This window comes from Alosa alosa, chromosome 4 (assembly GCF_017589495.1).
Source record: "Alosa alosa isolate M-15738 ecotype Scorff River chromosome 4, AALO_Geno_1.1, whole genome shotgun sequence".
Lineage (NCBI taxonomy): Eukaryota > Metazoa > Chordata > Actinopteri > Clupeiformes > Clupeidae > Alosa > Alosa alosa.
In genome coordinates, this window is record NC_063192.1 from 10,177,869 (window position 1) to 10,201,063 (window position 23,195).

At 40.4% G+C, this 23,195-nt stretch overlaps 2 protein-coding genes across 2 annotated transcripts; both read right to left on the reverse strand.

Moving 5' to 3' along the window:
* Nucleotides 1-14,455: 14,455 nt before the first annotated feature.
* sst7 (somatostatin family member 7) lies at nucleotides 14,456-15,902 on the reverse strand. The gene is made up of 2 exons (XM_048241715.1): nucleotides 15,567-15,902; nucleotides 14,456-14,970 (listed from the first exon to the last, which is right to left on the reverse strand). The coding sequence occupies exons 1-2, from the start codon at nucleotides 15,666-15,668 to the stop codon at nucleotides 14,743-14,745; spliced, it is 330 nt and encodes a 109-aa protein (XP_048097672.1). The 5' UTR covers nucleotides 15,669-15,902; the 3' UTR covers nucleotides 14,456-14,742.
* Nucleotides 15,903-18,314: 2,412 nt separating this feature from the next.
* Nucleotides 18,315-22,688, reverse strand: srm (spermidine synthase). Its single transcript, XM_048241154.1, has 8 exons — nucleotides 22,335-22,688; nucleotides 21,362-21,482; nucleotides 21,174-21,266; nucleotides 20,891-21,044; nucleotides 20,513-20,596; nucleotides 20,129-20,274; nucleotides 19,917-20,039; nucleotides 18,315-19,815 (listed from the first exon to the last, which is right to left on the reverse strand). Exons 1-8 carry the CDS (start codon nucleotides 22,463-22,465, stop codon nucleotides 19,798-19,800), a joined length of 870 nt encoding a protein of 289 aa, XP_048097111.1. The 5' UTR covers nucleotides 22,466-22,688; the 3' UTR covers nucleotides 18,315-19,797.
* Between the last annotated feature and the right edge of the window lie 507 nt (nucleotides 22,689-23,195).

The following is a 23,195-nucleotide window of genomic DNA, read 5'->3' on the forward strand; positions in this document are numbered from 1 at the left end:
TTTGTTTAACACTGGACTTTAGGTCAGTCACCCACTGAGCAGGCAGGGAGAGGAAAGGCTCTGATGACTTCTGTTTACTGATTTGGTCAAAACATGATCATTGTATTGAATTACATTACAAAACGTTTGTGTGGATGTTTAAATCTATGATTTATTTCAATAAATGAATTCAACAACAGCCCACTTGGAAGTGTTCTACTCTTAGCACTTAAATGTTTTTTAATAATAGTAACTGATACGAATTAGAACTGGCAGTTGGATGAGTAACACATTCATTTTTGGTCTCTCCAGATACTCTCAACATGACATGAGAACATTCTTTATTGTTTGTACGATTAACACTATTTATAATGTGTCATTTTAAAGTGACAGTTCAAACCTTATGAGCACAAAGAGACTTTGTGAATGTTCCTTTGACCACAGAGATTTGTCTATTTTCAAATGAATGCACTTTTATAAATATTAAAATCCAAGTCTTAATCCTCTATTCATGCAGGTCCTTTCATGTTCTGCCTTTGTTTTTCAAATACGACATCCTGAGGTTTTCATAGACAAGGCTACACATTTTGAACAGCATTTCTCTCCATGCGCAACAGAGAAGGCAGCGGCAGGTAGCTTGACATGTCGAGAAAGGCAATTAACGCAAATGTGTGAATCCCTCACAAATGGCACTCAGGCTCTCACCAGGCCTTGCCATCGCGTGAATCATATCTGAATTTAAAAACTGCTTACGCACAAAAGAGCTGAATACTGCAACAGCGAGGCAACTTTGAGAGACGCGAAACACGTCAGATTTGGAAAAACTGCCTCCTGAATCAGGTTAATTGTTTCTGACGGTGAGACGCTGTAATGGCTGAGATGAGGTGTGATGTCAATGTGCAAACGTGAGGAGGTGAATGCGGAGCCCTGGATGCATTCGCGCCTTACAAAGGATATGGATGTTTCTCTTTTTCGGGGGAGAGTTTTGGAGGGACATGTGGGGTTGTTTCGGGTGACCCAGTTAGCTGTGGGGAGGGGAAGAGTTAGGAGCTGATGGAGCACCTCCGACAGGCAATCAGGCCAGGGAGTTGGGATGAATGGACCTCAGATTGCATCACTGGGAAACAAAAGGGGGTAAGCTGAAAGCCCTGCACCAAAATGATGCAGCAATTATGTTTAGAGCAGAGTTCATTCTGAATGCCTTTTGTATGGGCCGACGCACATTCATTTACACCTTGTGATGCAAGATGAAATGAAATTTCAGCTGTCGTTTGAAAAGCGGTGGCTTTTAGAGAGGAGGAATGAAGCCGCAAATGTGCCACAAGCAAGCTTTCAATAAACAGCCCCATTTCCGCACCACGCCACACTGGTAATGACCGAGGTTCATGGGGAATTATAATAATTATCTGCAAAAACGACAATGGTAATTTTCTGTCACAAATGCCCCAGACGCTTGGGCCCGTCTTACACACTTGCGACCTCCCCTCCCTGCCAAGGTCACAGATGGCTAAAGCTCAGCTGAAGTGTGTTTTGGAGAATGTAACGTCTCAGTTACTTATGATCTTCTTCGTGCGGCCTCCATTTGGAAGCATTTAGCATCGGTGGCCGTCGTATCACTCCCAAGAAAAAAGAGTAATCACGGATCATAGCAGGAAGGTAATTTCGAAGTGACCCCCGATTGCCCCATTCGGGACTTTGGGGAACACAGTAATTACACTCATACAAAGCTCCAGGAAACCATTACTGCTTTCAATTGTCCTTTGGTTTCATTTGCTGCCCTGTGCAATTCACCAGGTTAGTAGCCTATATTGTCTAACGTCTCCACCCAACATCTTTGGCATGTGTTGTCGCACCCGGGGGTAGCCCAGACAGGCTAACATTCTCTCTCAGTTTAATGAGGCAAACATTTTTAAGTGTTGAAACTAACACTGAGCCATTTTGAGATCTAAGATTCATCAGATAAATAAAGACATCGCAGTGATATTTTTTTTTTCAGGAGGAAACAAGGAGACAAATGAACAAGTGACAGGAAAATTCCCCTGTCAGAAAATGCTGTCTATTTCAATCTTCATCCAGTCAAGATGAGGGACATAAAAAATAACACTCAAAGCCTCGCTGCCCAGTATAGCCTACTGTCACAAAGGTGGCATACCTTGACGTTGTCATATAGAGGTAATGGGCTATAAAAGGATTCCCTGTGAAATCCTCAGGCCTGAAAGAATAATCACACTGACATGATGTTCCCGCAGATGTCATAGCCAAACAAACCGACATCCAAAGAAAGAAGTGGTAATGATGAAATTCAAGGAGACAATTAGGGAGAGAAACAAAGACAGGTTTAATTTATGCGTCACTCCAAGCACTCCAAAAGTGCATCAGAAACAAACAATCAAACGGAAGGTACCTTGAGAACAGTGAAGAGCTCTTCAATGTCTGTAATGGCTTTAATGCTAAAACCATGACTCATGGCTTGATTAGACCACTCTCCCATCTGGTTGGGATCCTGAGGTATGACAAAACAATGAACAGTTTAGCAGTGTAATCACAGCTGAATTCAAGTATGAATCCTTAATTTCTTCAAATATTGGATGTTGAATATTGCATTAGCTTTGTTTACTGTATTTGTTTTCTGATGAAGGATCTTAGCTACCCTGTTGATGTGTATGGAGAAATGTGTGGGCAACTGTATTGAAAGACCATATGATGATACCAGATATTACGTGTACACCTTCACAGAAACAGCAGCAGTAGCAGTAGAAGAGTGTGCACACATGAAAGCACACGGCACACATACTTACGCACATTGATAAAAGGAGAAACACACATACACACACACTAACCTGAACATGCACATGCACACACACACACACACACACACACACACACACTGAAACCAGGTACTGTGAGTCAACCATATACCTCCATTGCCTTTTGAGGTCTTTTATTCTGCTTGCCGCCTGGGGTAAAAGATAATGAAGAGCTTTCACCCAAAAAAGCCAGCAAGTCATTAGCCAGACTATGCACCACTCTGGTACAAATAAAAGACAGAAAATGCATTGACAATGGGGTTTGGATGTCAAGTGGCAGCTCCAAGCGAGGATCACTAACACAGAGGAAAAGGATGTGAACGGTGCAGAACGAATGGCAAAGACACTTGAATGCAGCCAAGCAGAAAACAAGCTGTTGCTCCCACGCCAACCTTATATATCGTCTCATCCTCTTACTGCTTCTCTCTCATAGGCACAGAGCCTTGTAAAACTGTCACACAGGTAAATTGGTAAGGTAACGTCTGTTACTGATATTTTAGTGTACTGAATTTGAATGAAATTCAAAATTCAGTGGATTGTTTGGCATATATGGAGCAGATTGTATGGATGACATTAGTTGACACTGACAGTAGTGGCAGACAGTGATGGTGGGAAATGTGCCTACAAAATCCCAGTGTCTTCTCCTAGTTCTTTCTTTCGTTCTATCATTCTAAGTAGATACATACAGGCTTCATTACATAAATGCTTCACTGGCATTAATTCCAGCGGAAACAGTTGATATCTGATGTGTTAATATCCCCATTATTAAACATATACAGCACGCATGACTGCATGAAACAGACTAAAACTGGAATTCAAAAAATACATTATTGTCAGTGGTAGCTATTAGTACAGCAAGATATCCCTCAAAATAAAAAATAAAAAACACCTGTCCCCAATATATGGAAAACCTTGGGTGTTTTATTTTGGGTTTGCATTGCACTTAACGGATCATCTTTTCTTACCATCCAACGTAGTATGTTGTATGATGCCTCGAGCAGATAGCAGCGGCCTGTTAAGGCAAACAGAATCAATAGAATGGCCTCAGGATTCACAGTGATGATAAAACCAACTCCATTGTCCATCACAAAGTTAGGTGACCACTGACCCTAATTGCAGGACCTGGGAAATTGCCAGAACTCTATTGTGATCAATCAAGTAATCATAAAATAACAATGCATCAAAACACTACAATAAAATAATCAATCCATGGATGAGAACATAAGATTGCCATACCCAGGCAATTTCTATAGGCATGACCTTATGGTCAAATCTATAAAATTGTGTTGATGTGTGGTCCCCATAAAGCATGACCAAAAGTAGGCCTATTAACATGGTTGTGACTCATTCTCAGAGGACAGCAAACACATGCATACTTTAAGTGTAGATTTGCAGCAAGTCACGTTAAGATGGCACATTATTTAGGATGTCTATTCAAGCCTACTGTGTTGAGGAGTGACAACAGTGACAAGTGTGGAGACGTGAGCGGTGGTTCCTCGTGTAGGCCTGTGACATGAGACGTGGGCGCATCTGGGTGTTAATTGTGAGCCGCGTGAGGTGATTACCTCTGACACCGGCCACAGCAGGAAGATGAAAAAAACAGGGCGACGGAGAGCTCGTTCCGGGTAGAAAGCCGTATTCTGCTCTAGTTAGACCCAACCCCTCCCTAACCAAAAGGGAAAAAAACTAACGATGGCCTTATTGTAGTTGATAAATCAATGCTGAGTCTCATGCGTTGAAGTTCACCTCTGACGTCATCTGGCCATTACTCTTTCAATTTAGCCCTAGATGCCTCTTTTCACAGATTAAAGTCCCCATATGGCCCGTTCCGTGCACCCACGGCTCTCTGACAATTCGGTGCTGTGACACAGAGCGCGACACTCATCTATGATTGGGAGTGAGGAGGCAATGATGAGAGATGGTGCACAGGTGCTGCGCTCACAGACGTGCTCTCTCCACATTAGCATTTGTTCTGTCCGCGATACAAACAAAGATTATTGAGTAATGCCAGCACAGATTACATACAACAGGGCGCCAGAGTCGCCTCTATCCCGCTGTGAGAATTACTTCCCACGTTTGGTCTGTCCAAACAGTCTCTTGTACGGCTCACAAAAGCACTCTTCCACCAGCCTGGCTTTTGAAAGTGCTCTTTGAACAAATTTAATTATGAGCTGTCATAATGTAATAATTAAGAGAATCGAAGGTAATTGATTTCCAGCATGTTGTTGCTTATTTTTTAAAGTTTAATCATTAGTGTCTGTTAGAATGTTTACAAAAACAATAAAAAAAAAACTAAGCATTGACTACCTCGTTAAGAATAAGTGTACCTACAACAACTTAATTAGACCACTAATAGACCACTTTCTGAACACTTAGCCTATATGGAGTGCACCACCTGCTAACCTGCATTAAAATGTGAAACAGGATATACATTATACATAACAGGGTGTATTAGTAAAACTCAAAATGCTTCAAATGAAGAATCATTTCTCATGAGTTAATTGGACACTATGAGCAGATACAAATATTTTGAGCAAATGCATTTTATATTATGTACTATGTTTAAGAAATAAAACAAATCATCATGGCACCATTTCAACATATAGGATTATAGGGGGGAAAGTCACTGCAACTGCATATAAATCCTTCTGTAAATTACAGTATATTTAATATTCGTACTATCATCAGGAAAAAGTCTTACATAGTTTATATGATATTCTTACAATATCATGTTAAATGACTGTTGTTGTAAAACTGTTGGTACCCTCCATGCACTTGTAGATTTTTGGCAAGACCACCGACTGTGTGAGGATGGAATGGTAACACATTTTTTTCTGTAGTGTTGTAAGTAATGTCAGAATCATATTCTATACCATGGTGTACTATAGCAACAAACTCATTACAGGTCTCCGTCTCCTTTAGACCATAGGTTAATTTGATCCTTTTTTCCTGTGCGCAAGACCAGGTCTCTCCGATTGAGACATTTGTGGGACTCATCTTACTGGTCAGTGTCACACTTTAACAAGATGGTCAATATTGCATGTGTCGGCCTCTTCTCACGGGAGTCCATTTTCTCTAATAGCCACCGAGAGATGAAATGGCTAGGAGAGCCCCTAAGAGTCCCCTCGCAGGTAATCAGCCGATGCCTCCACATGTGCTCAGCTTGTTAGCCAGTCCTTCTCGCATGTGTATGTAGAGGCACTGGGCTGTTGAAAAGCATGCATCAAGCGACTGTTTTTCTCTCCGATCTAATAGTGACAAAACATTTTTTTTGTTGAGTGCTTGCTTTAGTAAACATGTTTAATTAGTCATCACATATCACATAGTGCAGTAATTATATATTCTTGTGATATAAAGTCAAGGGCCAAACTATTGTGTCTCAAACAAACAATATGAAAAGGATCTGTGGCAGTCAAAAATTATGAGTTTTCAATTGTATTATTAAACATTAAGCATGACTGAGCAAATCAGACAGAGAAATGGTCACTGTGTCACCTGCTTTAAGAGAATATTGATGGGCATGTTGATGATCTTTAAACATGTGTCTGTAAATTACAATAATTTCTGTGGCAATTAGGACTCAATCAATAATATCACACATCACAACCCCTTAACATGGACATAGAGAGAATCAAATTGCCTATCGATCTGTTCAGTAGACACACAGTAATAAGCAGATAAAAGTTGTCCCCTCTTGCCTTGTCACTTACAAATCCTGTCCCTTCCCCCTAAACAGGCACCCTCTGACAAGGGATAGGGTCTCTATGGTTACCAGCATGCCCCATCCCTTCATGAAGTCCATACCATCTTATTTTCTCAGTCATCTCTGTGGCATTGGAACACGAGGGAGGGATAATGATATGCTTTTAGACAGCACTTACTAGCCAAACAATCACAGCACCACGCATAAGCTCTCATTAGTTCACACTGAGAAGAGAAATTGTATTATTCCAGTGGTACTAACCTGTGCAGCTTAATGTATCATCCAAGGGCGCAGGAGGCACGGGGGACGTGGGGGATATGTCCCACGCAGTTCTGAAGAGACAGGCGTCGTCCCCCTCACTTTTGATAAGGAAAAAAAGCCTTATTGGTACGCTAAATAAATAATAACCTATAGGGTTTGCGCTAACTATGTAAAACTCCCCATTGACAGCATCACATCACTAACCACAGCCATCTACAGTTTAAGACTGCACAATCTCATATTCACTCTGTTCGATATCTGAAGCCAATTTGTCTACTAACAACCACCATAAAATAATCCAGGCTACTTGCTTAGTGTTATCCTCAAATTATGGCTGGGGTCTTTTGCAAAGCACAGCAACTTTATTTAAGGCAAGCTGGTAGGCTATTCGAGGCAGGCTTTTTTCATTTCTAACCTGCATTTAGACATCGTTTAAGTTTGGAGCGGCATACCAGTAGGCTATCAAAAAGCATAACATTTTTTCGGTTTGGTTTGGGATTTAATTTACTTTTGGACTGTTTGATTATATTGCTAAATGTTTAGACTGATGGGCACTGAAATCTGGGAGATATTTGATGGTTCACGGTTATGTTTCATGCAGTTGAAAAAATGTCGGGATTGTGACATTGAAGTGAAACAAGCGCCCGATGTTTATTAAGTGAGACAAGGCAGCCATTCATTGTATGGGGTTGTGCTGTAGCCTAATAGGAAAATATTTGGCGTAGCCAAGTAGCCCTAAATTGAGTTATTGTTTAATTGTGCATGATTTAGTAGGCCTACTTTTTATTAAATTCGTAGGCTGGAATGCCTTGAGTCGCGAAACAATTGTGTTTAAATGTAGTAGGCTACCCTAGGCTTCAGCTGGCAATTACCCCGAAAGGGGCGGCAAGAGAGTGAGCTTGAGAATGTGTGTTGGAGACCCATGGTAGGAAAACGATTTTTCTTTGCCAACCGTAGGCTATTAATCCAACCAACAATATAATAAAATATTTAGAAGAGATGTTATTTCATTGACTTAAATCGAAACAATGTCTTCTAGTGCTGGTGGACTGATGGCAATTGTTGGTATAGGCAATTGTTACCCCGTCTTGTAGGCCTATATGGGAACCTGCCATTATTTGTCTGGCTATAAATAGAATCAATCCCGGGCATAATTTGAGGATTTATGGTAGCCTAGTGTCCTGCTCAACATGACATTAGCTGTTATGTTTATTGATAACAAACTCAACTAGCCTACTGATCAACTCGTTTTCACTACTACCCTAACTAGCCTATAAAATACAAGTCTATACCCAACGTTTTTGTTCAAAGACATTTATTTCAAACATAATTTCAAGACACAAATTGGATATGTCAGTTACATTGGTGCATACATCCAAGAGAGCAGACTACACCCCAGAGTGATGGACCTAGCGTTCTTACGCGTTCAGTGTGGGGTAAACAAGGTGAGAATTTAGTGGCGTCACGTCTGCCTGTCACAGACGTGGGGAGCTCTTTGAAGCTTGGGATAATGTGGGACAGTTACTACAGTAACAGTATTCATTTTTTAATTTTATAAATGCTTTGTTTAAATGCTGTTGGAACAAATAGTAGTTGATTATAAAGTCAACTTTCTGTTGCAATTTTGCAATTCTGTGTGTTCTGGACTGGTAACTTGTTAAGCCAACATGTTCTAACGTTGCATAAATATTAACTGCAAACACATAGTGGAGAGTTGATTTGGTTTATACCAGACAATTTAAGTATAGGCCTAACTAGGCTATTTGATCATGTAGTCTATGTTTGGATAGGCATGATGATTCATTCATGGCTTAATAAAATATCAACATCCCATGTTGCTTTTAGAGTTTTCTACCATTGGCCCAAATAGTGTGAAATAAATCTAAAATAAATAAAAGTAGAATTGCACATAGCAAGAAGCTGGTCTGAGGGCAGATCTGGCGTTGTGCTCATCTCACAGTTTTGACCATTTTTTCAAAAAATATTTTGAAAACAATCAATGGTATTATCTTAATATTCTGGCAGGTTTATGGTCGAAAGTGGACCAGAGGTAGCGATCTGATATCTGGAAATCTGATCTCACTATGGGTTTGTGTTCACAATTTGGTCCCCCTCACTTTCAAAATATCTCCTGCGCCCCTGGTATCATCCCAAATCTCTCTTTGAGTGGGGAGAGACCTGGTTACAGTTCTTGTAACACAACACTGGTAGAAACTCAACAGAGCATTGTAAACCTGTACCTGTTGTTGTGTTGGTGAAGGTGCAGCAACATGAAGATACAAATTGTATGTATAAAAGTTTAGGCACATGTACACAACAGATTTTGCCAGAGACAGTGACTGTCCACTTAGTTATTTCACTTTACCCAGGTTATCCCGTTTACCTGTTATCATCCCTTGTCTACTCTGACACGACAGCACCACACAATATACTCTACGATGAGCCATGGCTGACAGTGATCATGAGCAATGTGTGTCACACGCTTGACACACTCCCACGTCTTGTAGTTCACTACAACGTGAGTCACACAACCCTCCCACATGCTCCGCGTTCAGCCCCTCTTTTTCCCATGAGCCCACAGTCGGACTGGGGCGGCCTCGTCGTCGTGAGACAAAGCCGTGGCAGGGTGCTATGGGGAGGTTGGAAGGTGCAGGGGTGAGCCGTCTCACAGACGGAGTCCCACCGCCCCCACCGTCCTCCTCCCCTGCTGCGTGATGGAGGGTAATGAACTCTTTGTGAAATGACTCAAATAAATCAAATGTATCCAAAATTGAAATTCTATCACTAATGGCACTGTAGTCATTGTTTTGTTTATTACATGACATTTCATTTCTTTTTTTTTTCTTTAAGAGGAAGGACAGGGGTGAGGGGGGAGGGTTGAAATATCTGAAGCTACTCACCCATAGTGTGTTTGTTTGCCCTAGACAACCCATATGAAATGTCACAACTAAACAAATTTACTATGACTGACATTGATAAATAGGCTTGCCCTTGGCTATCGGCATCTGTGGCTAGTCTGAAAATTCAGAACTAATGACGTGCAACTTTGCTTGGGCGCACAGGGAGCTCGCCCTTCAACTCATTCAACAACATCACAGATCTTTTACTTAAGAAACAGAGACTCCTGCAATGAAGTCAGCACTGATAGAGTCATAAGTCACCATTTGCCCAAACACAAATGAGACATTTGAGTAAATTAATAGCTATAGCACTGTCATTCAACAATGTTTTAATATTACTCATCTACCTCCTTTTTAAATTAAATTTGTGACTTGAGGAAATTTCATTTGGACTGACCTCTCCAAAATGTACTGAACACATTCATTTCTATGTAAATGGAATAAAACTCCCTTTGTGGGAAAGCAACCTCTTCTACCACCTCCCCTATATTTTCTAATCTATTTTCACTACCTTGTAACAACATTATTATTCCTGTTTCAGCTTTTTATTCGCACACATAGCTCAGAGAATATGAGAGACAGAAATGAGAGAGGGTGAGAGAGGGAGAGAGAGAGAGAGCAGGTGAAAGAGAGAGAGAGATCACATGAATGAGTAGCCCCTGGTCATGCCCTGCCTTTTCACACATCTTTTTGAAGGAGAGTTTTCAGAAAATGAGGTGTGATCATCCCCATTTGACGACAAAGGGTTACGCTAAGAGGGATTGACATTTGCCTTTTATTTGCATTAGTCACCACAAGATCCTGTCAGGCTAAAAAGCTCACAAGGCTAAGGCCTAGTCCACACGTACCAAACCGATCTTTTTTATCTCCGTCTTCCCTGGAACCGTATCAAGAATATTTGCATCCAAACGGATCCATCTCAACACGACTCAACACGTTACTTCTTACCCCAGGCCTATAGGTGGCACTGTTACTTTACAGAAATTGACCAAAACTTGCGCTTTACAAACAGACAGAATAGGCTACAACGAAATGGCTAGTGCAAGGAAACCAGAATTGTTTGTGTGGACTAATGGTGAACAGTCAACTGTAAAACTAATACACTTTATTTTACGGTTTGTGAAGGGTGCAGTCCCGTCCTTTATTTGGCTAAAGCAGGTAGGCCTACTAATCACCTTTACTTTCTTTGGTTGTAGGATAGTCAGTGATTCACATTAGTTTTGGCTATCACCGCAATTAGGCTACTAAACGCAAGGTTTACCCAAGTTCTAGGCTATTCTGTCGCCACATTTATAATATTGCAATAAAACCTTCATTAGTAACAGTCAATACTTTTGCCTGCATCAAATCGCGCATTTGCATTCAGTGTGCTACCATCGGCTTAACGTGAGTTCTAAGCATCTTTGTATGCTTATATCTGATTTCACTCGACTGTGAATGCATGTATATATGTTGTAAGACATGTAAAATAAATGAATGACACTGGCACTACGCACAAATTAATGTAGCCTAAACTTACACCGCACTTTCCTAATAACTTAAGTTCTCTTGCGTCACTGACAGTAGCTAGAATGCATAAAAAATCACCGGGAAAAACAGTGTTCAGTCCACCAAGTCATAAGCTATCGGCTGCGCCTTTCAGTTGTGATATTTATCTTACGGAGTGTAATCGTGGAAATGTCATGTATGAAAACTAGTATTGTTAGGCAATACTATAAGTGCAACTCCAGGGCAGCTGAGGTGTGGCGATGACATCATCAATACGCTAAGCAGGATGTGCGGTTTAAGCTGTCTAAACGAATTCAAACGCGGCTACGGTTTCAGATTTTTCCACTCTGGGACCAGGTTTCAAGAAAGTGCGGTTTCGGGCAGTGCGTTTACAGGATTCGTTTGGGCGCCGGCCAAGACGAAGCAAAACCTCTGCGTTTAACCTAAAAGCGTCTCCGTGTGGACAGGCCCTCAACCAGACCACAGAAAAGTCGCGGTTTGGGCACCTGTTTGGGCGCTCGGCCAAGATGAAGCAAAACCTCTGCGTTTAACCAAAAAGTCCACAGGCCCCTAACAGAAGACACACCTGTGAAACGGCCAAGTCCACACACGTTAATGGCAGGTAGGGGTGCAAAGGGCAGGGAATTCATCGGAAATTTGTCTTCCTGTAATTGGCTGATTAGTGTTGTCTTCTAGTCGAAAATCTATGTTTACATTAATTCAAATATGTCAATAAGCAAACCAGTATTTTACCCTCAAGAATGGCCAATCAGCTAATGCTGAGCTGTGTTTTTCTGTTTTTCAGATGGCTATTTATCAATAAATGCATTTTTCTGTTTGTTCCACTACAGTGATGGCCAAAAGTGTTGGCACCCATGCTAAAGTTGACTGAAAAGAGGAATATAAAATCATCTTTTGGAAATTGATCTTAATGCCTTAAGTGAAAAATTAGGAAATATCTAACCTTTAAAGACACCAATTTTCTTAGTGAATGAATAATGTATCATAAATAAATAAATGTCCTTCCTTAAAATACAGGGGTCATAAGTATTGCCACCCCTATGTTAAATTCCCATAAAGACAGGTAGATTTTTATTTTTAAAGGCCAGTTATTTCATGGATCCAGAATACTGTGCATCCTGATAAAGTTACCTTGGCCTTTGGATTTAAAATAGCCCCACATCATCACATACCCTTCACCATACCTTTGCCATTGTGTTATTTCAGTTAGCCTATTAGCTGGTTTGATGCTCATTGAGCTCAATGCAAATCAAACAGCTAATAGGCTAACTGAAATAACACCATGCCAACAATCTCTAGGTATGGTGAAGGGTATGTGATGATGTGGGGCTATTTAAATTCCAAAGATCTGATTCCTGATAATATTGCATTGAATGGTCTTACTTTTATTTATTTTTAAAGTTTTTACATGCATTTACATGTACAAGCTCTTACTGTCCATGTAAAAAGTGCTTAAACATCTCCTAATTTGGTGATATCGGGTGATGTCTTAACTGCCTTTTAAACTGCATATAGGATACATGTTAATAGATAGATAGATAGATAGATAGATACTTTATTGATCCCCAGGGGAAATTCAAGAACTTAATGGAGTTAAAGATGCAAAATCATTGACATCTGTATATAAATTAAGAATTAACCATCCTCTGGTGGGCCTATGACACACACAGCAAAATGCAGAGTACGCACAAGATTTTTTCAGGTGTTTCAAAAGAAAAATGTGTTTCTCTGAACTGTTCAATGCTCCCATAAAATTTATTATGTAACGTTTCGATCAGAGATCTTCGTCAGGCATTTTAAGATCGCACCACAAAGCAAGACAATATAAGAAATAGTATGGTAATAGTATTTTGTGCTATCAATATAATGTGAATATAAATGTATGCTGTGAATGTAAGAATATCTGTGAAAACATAATAAATGTTTATGGAAATAAGGGGGAAGAGTTGAAAGACAATTTAAGTTGACACACCTGACCATGAGAATGTGGGTTGTTTTCTCTCTAGTAAAAAAAAAATATCCACATTTCATTTCAGAAAATCATTACTTTTCATGATGCTCACGAAATACCACTGACAAAAAATAGATTTTTCTAAAATAAGTCATTTGTACTTACAACCTGAATGTCAGGACAGACATTTAAGTGTGGGGTATAATGACTTCATTGCATAGGGTCTAGATCTATGGCTCCAGGGCTATTAGTGTCACTGAGACAGGTGGTATGCCAAAAAGTGTATCACAAACGCCAGTAGGAGCATTGTCTCCCTTGGTATTCAAAGCCTGACCTGTGTGAGAGGAGCCCGAGAGGTGAAAAATCGAACAGCTGGTGGCCAGTGGGAGCAGGTTATTATCCTCTAACTGAGCAGTGGCTCTGACCAGTGCCCAATAAATTGTGTGCCACAGCGGTGCAAAGCCACGTCTGTTAAAACCTTTTAGCGTTTTGAGTGTTTTTTCTTATCTATACAAGGTCTGACTGTCAGGTGTTGCTGTTTACTATATTTGCAACAATGACCGATTTATTAAAAGTGACAGATCATAAAGGCTTATATCTTATCGTCAGACATTCTGATCCGATTGAAAAAGTAGATTTGCTGCTGTTTAAAATTCTACTGGGAAATCAGATCTCCACTTCTTTCCCAATGCATGCAGGGGGCCAACATTATTGTATTGTTATTATTATTGTTGATTTGACCATTGATTATTGACCATATAGGAATGGTAGGTCTATTACATTTAGCAGAGTTACAAGCATTCACTATTTTGATTATATGTGACATTTACAAACCTGAACAAATATAGATGAATTTAAAAAGCATGATTTTAGTGTTTTTGACTTTGAGTCCAAATGTCACAGCAAATCACTGACATATTTATCTGTGGTTAAACAAGCTCTTGAGAGCTCTTCCTCAGTTGTCATTAAGGGCGCATTCACACTAGACCCTTTGGTCCAGACCCGAATTCGTTTGGACCGATGGTTCATTTATTTTTGCTATAGTGAACGCAGTCTACCGAACCCGGGTGCGGACCTAATTTACAATTCGCAGAAACATCTCACCATCTTTGAATGAAACCTCAATGGTAGCAAATTGTGAACAAATCTGCTTACTTCATACATTTTTCATTACGATTAAATTAAAATGCCCAAATTCATGTTGGAATATATGATATGAAAAAGTCCTTCTGGCTACCCACATTTGAATAAGCTGCAAATATACAGTCATCAGAACATCAGATGAAAATCTCACTGAGTACTAAGGTGACAACAAAGAACAAAGACAGATCTTGTCAAAAACAAATATCTTAGCCATGCTTTATTGTGTCTTTCTCTTTAAACGTACCCATAAACAAATAAATACATAAATAAATAGAATCATTAGTATTTCAACAAACAGACTGTGTCAGTTTAGTCCATTCTGACCTTCCTTCTGACAGTGTGGATGTTATGTACAGTTGAGGTCTACCACAGTTCATAATTGATCTTTTCTGTGCAGAGGCGTGAAGTTTGATTGGAAGGGGATCACATTAGCTTGGGGTGGCGCAAGGGCGAAGGGATATTAGGGGTTTCTGCCGTGGTCGGAATCTGTTAGCAGGATGTGAAGGTTTTCCAGAAGAAGTTCTTGCAGGGAGCTTTGCGGTCGCGTTGTGGCAGCTGCGATAACCGGTTGTAGACGGCTCTCTCCTCCAGACGAGACTCCAGCGGCTCTTCCAGGTCCATGGGTGCAACGTCCCCGGGGAGCATGTTGCTGTCCACTCCGTCCAGCAAGCCCGAGACCAGCTTCAGAATCAGTTCCTTGCGCTCTTTGCTAAGTTCCTAGAAATTGAGCAGAAATTGAGTGGTTAGAGGACTTCCAAAAATCATACACTGACTGCTTGCATTAGTTAGTGTATTTTCTACAAAAGGTCCAACTGCCTATAAGTAATTTTACAGAGATCATAAATTCCCTCTCAGATCTAAAGAATTAATAGTTAATATCTATGAAACAGATAGATAACACATTTCTGTGTAATTCATTCCAGAATTAGGCTAAAACCTGTATAATATTTTATTTTTTAGAAATAAACATTTAATATTTAATATTTTAGTCATTTAGTTATTTAAGTTCATTCTTGCAGAATAACATTTTCATGATAGTTTATTAAAAAGATAAACTATGTTTGCTGTTGCCAAAAGTGCCAAACATATTTGATTAAGATTTTTCACCATGATGCATGCCCCAGGAGTTAGAATAGGGTGCAATCACTTCACTGTCAGTTTAAGTCACATCAATATTCACACCTGACATCCCCTACAAAATACATCCAATAGACAGTATTAAAAATGTACCAGACTATAATGACAAAAACAACTATAACAGTTATAATAATAATAATAATAATAACAATAATTATAATAATAATAGTACTCACTCTGGCATGTGCAGGGCTCCTCTCCTCTACAGGAAGCACGGCGGCTGCCCTTACGCTGTACAGCACAAGCATGAGAGACACTAAGCTGGCCAGAAGCTGCATGATGCAAGTGAAGAAGGACAGAGGACAGGCACAGAGAAGCAGAGAAGGACAGAAAGAGACAAAGACTCACAGACAGACAGAGAGAAAGAGAAAGAGAAACTGAAAGGTATCACGCTGACAGCAGAATCAATGCGAAGTTCAGAAAGGTGTGTCTGTTGGTAAGTCACCAGTTCTGCTGATTCAACTGATGGCGAGTCTTAGGCTTGAGCTTCAGGTGCCACACTTATATAGCACCCTCTCTGTCTGCTACTGACGCAGGGGATGGTGGATGAGGGGTGGAGGTGGTGGGGGCGTGCTAGTGGTGATGGTGTTTGTGGGGGTGTAGGGGAGGAGACGGCTGAGGGGGCTGGGGGGCAGGGTTAGGGACAAACTAAGGCACTGAATAGGTAACCTTCACAGAAACTGCGTGGCGATGGTGAGGGGTGGGTAATTGTGTAAAACACATCACAAACCTGGCCCTGACATAAATACGTAAAAGTACCAGCTGATGATGCACTACATGAATACACCAATATAGCATGCAATTATTATACTTTGCTTTCACTGTTAAACTATTTTACAGCTAAAAGTTGCATTATTTTTTTGTAACCCCGATATTAGTGACTAATGCCATTCACTCTCTCACTCACACACACACACAGCCCCATCAAAGTCAACAGGTTTTATGATGAAGATAATAACAATGTAATTATCACATAATGACAAAGTCACCACAGGCACAGCAAAAACTGCAGATGTTGATTGTTAGGCCATTCCTCTCCGAATGATACTTTTGCAGGAAAAATGATTGTGTACAAAAAAAGCAATACATGACGAATGAAAATATGTGAAAAAGTAAAGCAATGTATGGATGGTTTTACAACATGTGATTAAGTGTGCCAATTCCTTTTAATGATTAAACTGTTAAGGCCAGAGTGATAAGGAAAGATCACCCAACGTGCACTTTTCTTATTGTAAACGTTTCAAATCTAATGTCTAAAAAATCTGAATCATCTCATCAGAAAAGATGAAAAATAGGAAACATTACATTACCATTACTTTTCATTTCTCATCATCTGATCATATTCTCTAATTAAATCCTGCAGGTGCAAAAACAAATAGGCAGTCTGGAGGCAGCGTCATATACTAAAGTGCCGAATAAAACTGCTGAGAGATCAATTACGCACACAGGAATAAAGCTGCACCAAGTTTAAAGATGGAAGCATTGCTCCTAGAGACCCTAAATTAAATAGCTGCCTTTTCTTTAAGACGTGTCTATTCGTTGGTGAGCATTTAAGTAGCCTACATTGAAAGTGAATATTTTAAGGTTGATTTAGGTAACTGGGTTTAAACACCACATTTGGACGCCCACTCACCTCATCTGAAACGTGACCGTTCAGGTATGCACGCGCACACACGCAATTGTATCCTGTTGAGCCCAATCGACTTTATTTCCCAATGTAGGATATGATTTGACTGGAGTTTAGGGCGCGTGGATTGAGTGGAAATTAGCATAGCGCCAGCGTCGACTAAAAGTCCCTGAAGCAAAGTTGGAAGATGCGTTTGAAGATTTCGTGGCGGGCTGAATGACATGCGCATCCAAATAGAACCCAACACTCATTCAAACGTAAAACTGATGCACGTCTCTGAAATTTTAATATCCAGCCTTTTTGACACATTGTTGTAGAGCAATGAGAAGGCTACTGTATTTTTAGATTGGATAACACTCTATTTTGCGGGTTTCATTATGTGGGTCAAAGTGCATTTTGGAAGGTGTTTTGATCTTTCAAGATTAACTTTTCTACTCAAATGATGGTATGATTCCCCCCCCAGATAGACTTAAGGGTCATGACTTGTGAGGCGCACAACCGGTTCCTCCTGCACTCGGAGTGGTATTCATATGAACCGACATGGAGCATCAATGGAGCAATGAGTTGTAGCACCGAACAGGCGCTGGTTGCCATCTTGTGGAGGAACATCAACATATACTGAACCTTGACAAGCCTCAAGATGATACATGGGGCAACTGTTCGAGAAATGTTGATGGGCACCATATAACCGGTTCCATGTGTTGTGATAGGATGCTCAGGACAATTTGTCTACTGATCAACTGCATGACGGTTCATACGAATACCTCAGACAGTGGCCTCAAAGATGATCAATTATGCTCCCGGCTCATTGCCTGGCCAATCTTAACTCTGCACAGGCATAGGATGGTAACATATGCAAGCCAGGTGATGTTTATAACGTGATGAAATGTGCCAATTTCCTTTAATGCTTAAACTGTTAAGGCATGTGATAGGCTAGAGTGAAAAGGGGATCTCACCAAACCTCCACAAACGTCTTTATGTAGGGGAAGAAGTTAGTGTCCTCTGGATGCAAAAATGAAAACAAAAAAAAAAGTTTCCCGATATCAGTGGGAATGTACAAGAATATGATTGTCCAACAATTGCTCAAAATGTTGCCATGCATGTCATCAGTCTGAGGTTTCACATTCCTTCGGAAGATCTAATCAATATACAACTCTTTAGGGTTTGGTGTTTGGTGTATGTGTAAAAAACATTATAGTCCAGACATTGTGGGGGTTTTACTGTAACCAAAGTAGGCCTACTACTGAAATGATTAGATATAAAAAAAAAAAAAAAAACACTAAAAGCAACATAGCACTCCATTTTACTGCCTTTTATTTGAAAATCTTCCCAGGACTCCACATTATAAACTTGATCATAGCAATCATACATGAGTGATTAAGAGATAAAACACAGCTCATAAAGATACATGAGTGATGTATGTACACACCAGATACCGAAGGGGTGGTGAAAGGGGAGGCAATTCCAGTTGCTTTATTCGAACAGCACTGATTAACTAAAGAATTTCCTTGCACACCCTGCTAGGTGTTTGAGTGAGCCTTGCGGTGCAAGCACACTTCACAGGTTCAGTTTTCCCTTAACAATTCAAACGACAAATTGACAGCTGCATTTTTGCACGTTTGACATTAAGACCCTCCACCAAGGCTTATATTGGTGACCGCACACACAATGAGAACTCATGAAATGCTCTGTAGTGGTGAGCTCTTGTGAAACAACGTATGCGCTAGTCTTCACAAAGTAGGCATTTACTAGTTTTGTCGTGACCCATGAATTTCAATTCTTTCTTTCTTTCTTTCCTCTCTCTCTCTCTCACACACACACACACACACACACACAATGTCAGTAGGCATAAAGTTATACACAGCTTGTTCCCCTGGTTAGGCCATATCTTTAGTACCTTATTCAAATCCAGTTACACCACATAGAGTAACAGTAACGTTTGTAGCAATCTTTAGTCCCCATACTAAATTTAACCATTTGGTTCGGTTATCACATTAACAGCAAAATTCCTTCCTCAACTCTCTGTCAGGCTGTTATTATCAACGCCATATTTTCTACACTATAAAATAAACACTAACATTCAGTTCTCCATGAAACATGTAGCACATCTTGTCCATCATTGGCTACAAATTTAAGACTTGATTGGCGAGCCAGCAATCCATTTCTTTGAATATGGTTGACCAACAGTTTTTGAGTCTGTATTTCTAACATGAATCGCTGTCGTTGTACCATCCATGTCTGAATAATGGCGCCATTAAGCCTGAATGACTTAATGATGTTAAAAGAGAAAACAATACCATATAAAAGAAAGTTCTAGTATCTTCATAATTGCTGAATGTGCCATGTTTGTCATAATATCAAGACAAATTCTAAATTTAGATTGATTATACCATGTTGAGTTGTAATATTACGATGTTTAAAATAAAAAATAATATTTGGGGGTCAAATATGAAAGTATTATCATTTTGATCAAAAACAGTTGGGTGTGGATGTTAACAGAGAAGAAAAAATACGAACCAAAATAGCCTAAACGGAAAGTGATGTGGAAGGCTGGAAGGAAGCACTGGAAGGATTTGCAACTGTCTGAAAGCACAGTGTTCCCCCCGCAGAGGCCATAACCACAGCGATCTTCTTTTCCATGGGCCTGACCTCAGGTCCTTGTCAGTGGTGAACTCGGATAGCGTCTGGGGTGAGTGGAGGTACTGCAGCTTGTGGTGTGGATTTGGTTCTGTGGTCACAGAGGGCTGAGTGGGAGAAAGTGGCCGTCCTTGTGCATGGATTTACGACTCATAAAGTACCTAAGGAGGGAACACCGGGAAAAAAAAAGAGGGTAGGAAACATAGTGCATGGTCCACAGGATAAAGCAGGATCAAGTTGGGTTGATCGCCCTTCAACTTACCTTTCGGGCAAACTCTGGGAGGACGAAGGCAGCTTTGTGGATTTCAGGGTTGTAATATTTCAGGCCCATGCTTTCCACTTCCTCCCTTGTCATTTCTCGTACAGGCTCTCTGAAATTTGTTTGCTGTGGACCAAATTGTTCCCCATTAAACATTGCAGAGAGTATTATTTAGACAGTAAATGTGTTAAGGAGAAGCAGACGTCAACACTCACAGCGTTTTTACTGCACAGCATGAAGCCAATTTGGCCACTTGGGTAGGTGGGAATGGTGCAGTAGGCATAATCCACTACTGGGAAAAGAGACTTGCAAAAGGTCTGCATCTCTTTAATCAGCTCCAAATGGAGCCATTGACACTCTCCTGTGAAAGTTAAAGAAACAGTGCAAAGGTAGGTTGGTGATTCTTTCTGCTGTATTTTCTAGTTAAAGCTCATACCCAGAACTCTTTTCTATTTCTGACACATGATCTATGTCAGAACAAAGTTATAAACTTGTAGAAAACCCAATCCACCACAAATCAGTATAAATCAGTAAGACAAAACTAGCCATCAATCATGTATAGTTTTGAGACAACTGCCCATGAGTATTGAACAAATCACCTTGGCAACAGAGAATTCCACCTTCCCGTAGAGCAGTCTTCATAAGTTGGTAGTAAGACTCCTTGAACAGACTTTCTGCTGGACCTGTCGTCAAAAACACATTTTCCATCGATTCAATAGGTTATGGAATCTAGCATGCAGAGTATATCCAAGGTCCTCTTTAATGAAGCATGATTGAGTGATTTTTGAGGCAACTTAAAACAACAAGCAACCAATAGGCAAACCTGCTTTGTAGGTTGATAAACTTAATGACATGATCTGTGGTCGTTTTTAAGTTTTGTGAGGTGTTAATCAGAAACTTGGACTTATGGTGAACTCGTGTTCCAAAACATAACATTCTTTTGGGTAGAGATGCAGTTACTGAGAAACTCCTCTCACCAACAGGGTCAGATGAATCAGTAATGATGACATCAAAGGCGTCTTGGTTCTGTTTCATGAACTCAAAGCCATCTCCCACATGCAGGGTGAGTTTGGGACTGAAGAAGCCCTTTGCCATTCCAGGGAGGTACTTCTTGGAGACAGTGATTACATCCTACCAGAAGGACAGGCCAATATGGTACTGATGATCACACTCTATGAAAGTAACAATTCCACACAATACTTGATGGCAAATGAGATGGCCAGTGTTGCAGCAGTCTTGGACTGAAACAGGGTGGATTACCTCATCAATCTCACACTGGACCACAGACTCCACCAGAGGGTGCTTCACAGCCTCTCTCAAAACACCCCCATCCCCTCCACCAATGATCAGGACCTGACAGAGAGAGGCAGTCCCATTACCTGCTGCAATTAAAAAACAATGTAATAATAACTACATGGATGTTAAACCACACAATTAAGCACAGATACCTTTTTGGGGCAAGGGTGACAGCACAAGGGTAGGTTGGCGATCATCTCTTGGTATGAAAACTCATCTCGCTCTGTGCACTGGATAACCCCATCCAAAATCAGGACATTCCCGTACGTTTTGCTGAAGACAGGACATGAGCATTGGCAAATAAATGACACAATAGATGAGCAAGAGAATAAGAGTTAATCTGTTACTGTCAAGCATGACAAACAACTCAATGTGCATCTTTCCATAACTAGAATGTAGGCATCAGATCACCAAGTATGTCAGTTACTCAACTGAAGTGGTCATAACGCTAGCAGGAAACACTGACGGGAAGGACAGGTGCCCTGGTAAATGTCGCATGCTTTGACACATGTACAGACACTTCAGCTTCTTAATGTTCAATCACAGCTAGCAGCTATTTTGTGATGGGTAGCGGTCAACTTAAACCAGTAGTAACTGAGTTAACATTATAAGAAGACAGTCTTATGAGCATTACACCACAACACAACCAATTCGTTTAAGCTACCTTCTTGATAATTAACAGTTCGCTTTAGCAAGATTGGCTGTAAAACATACCGTTAGCCAGCTGAAAGATTAACGCTGAGTGAATGTTAGCTAATGATGACTAGCAGTACAACAGCTGGTCAGGTAAATTAGCTTTCGTTCGCCAGCATATAAACAAGTAACGAAGGGAAAGCGATATCCTGCACGGGACGCTTTGAAGAAAGCTAGGTAGCAGTGCTAGATCAACTTCACACCCGCCTACTAAATATCAGAGCCCGTCTTCTCTGTAAATATCACAAGGCGAGTCATCAAGTGCAGGAGAGCTAGTGCTAACGTTGCTGCCATACAAAATCAAAGCAGAAATTTGAATGTTACTTGCATTGCTAATAGCTCCGTAGCTAATACCTGTCGTTTTAATTTCCCCAAATACAGATTTTCATTCAAGAACGACATCAAATGCTGGGTTCAAACAAGAGGACCAACCTTTTAAAAACCATGACATCCTGAAATTTTGATTTTTTATGATACAGAACCTCTTCGACCTGAAGACTCATTGCTTGTCCAGGCCATAGTGTGCACGTTTCAGTGAACCATCCATCCTTTATGCTGTCCATTCTCTATACAATCTAAAAAGGAAAAAATATATAGCTAAATAGCTGTTTGAGAGACTGTAACGCCACAAATGCCAGAATCGCAACGACTACAGTGCAAAAATCTTTGCCACCGACTGACACGTTGGGCGTACTCTTGAGTGCAACCTAACATTTAGGTGTGCCACAGACGAATGGAAGACAGCATACGCAACACACAAGAGTCTAATTGACCAATAGATGACTGGAGAAAAAAACTGGTGAATGTTTGGTTGACATGCTACTGTCTAGGGAAGCCCACGTGAGAGCGCCAGGCCGCCAGCAAAGTAGTGTAGCGATACATTTGAAAGTTATATTTTTTAGATAAACCGATGGACTCTAAATTAAGCGTTATTGCCATTGTCTGTCACGAATTTACGAAAGCAGATATAAACGATTCTATCCGTAAATTGTCTACAGGTGGGTGGTTCGTATCACTGACAGGTATAATTTATGGTCAATCACTGGATTTGTTAAGAAGTAAACCAAAACGCGCAAAAACACCCCCGGGGACCGTGTTCTTTATATCCCACTAGGCTCCAGTTACAACTCGTTAGGTATTGAAAATTCTGTAGTTTTCCACTGACTATCGAGTCTACCGTTTTCATTCAATAGAACATTTTCTCATTTAACTTGTTCTCTCTAAACGTTTGTTTGATTTAAGAGGGATTAAAGTCTATTCCCAAAACGTCTAGGTGAAATAGCATTCCAGTAT

Bases quoted from the DNA above. Each gene is read 5' to 3' on its own strand.
- sst7 (XM_048241715.1), bottom strand. From the start codon at position 15,668: ATGCAGCTTCTGGCCAGCTTAGTGTCTCTCATGCTTGTGCTGTACAGC. The intron at 14,971-15,566 runs GTGAGTACTATT...CTCAATTTCTAG, and splicing joins GGAGCCCTGCACATGCCAGA to GAACTTAGCAAAGAGCGCAA.
- srm (XM_048241154.1), bottom strand. From the start codon at position 22,465: ATGGACAGCATAAAGGATGGATGGTTCACTGAAACGTGCACACTATGG. The intron at 20,597-20,890 runs GTGAGAGGAGTT...TTTTGACGACAG, and splicing joins TGATTCATCTGACCCTGTTG to GTCCAGCAGAAAGTCTGTTC. The intron at 20,275-20,512 runs GTGATTTGTTCA...TAACTTTCACAG, and splicing joins TGGAATTCTCTGTTGCCAAG to GAGAGTGTCAATGGCTCCAT.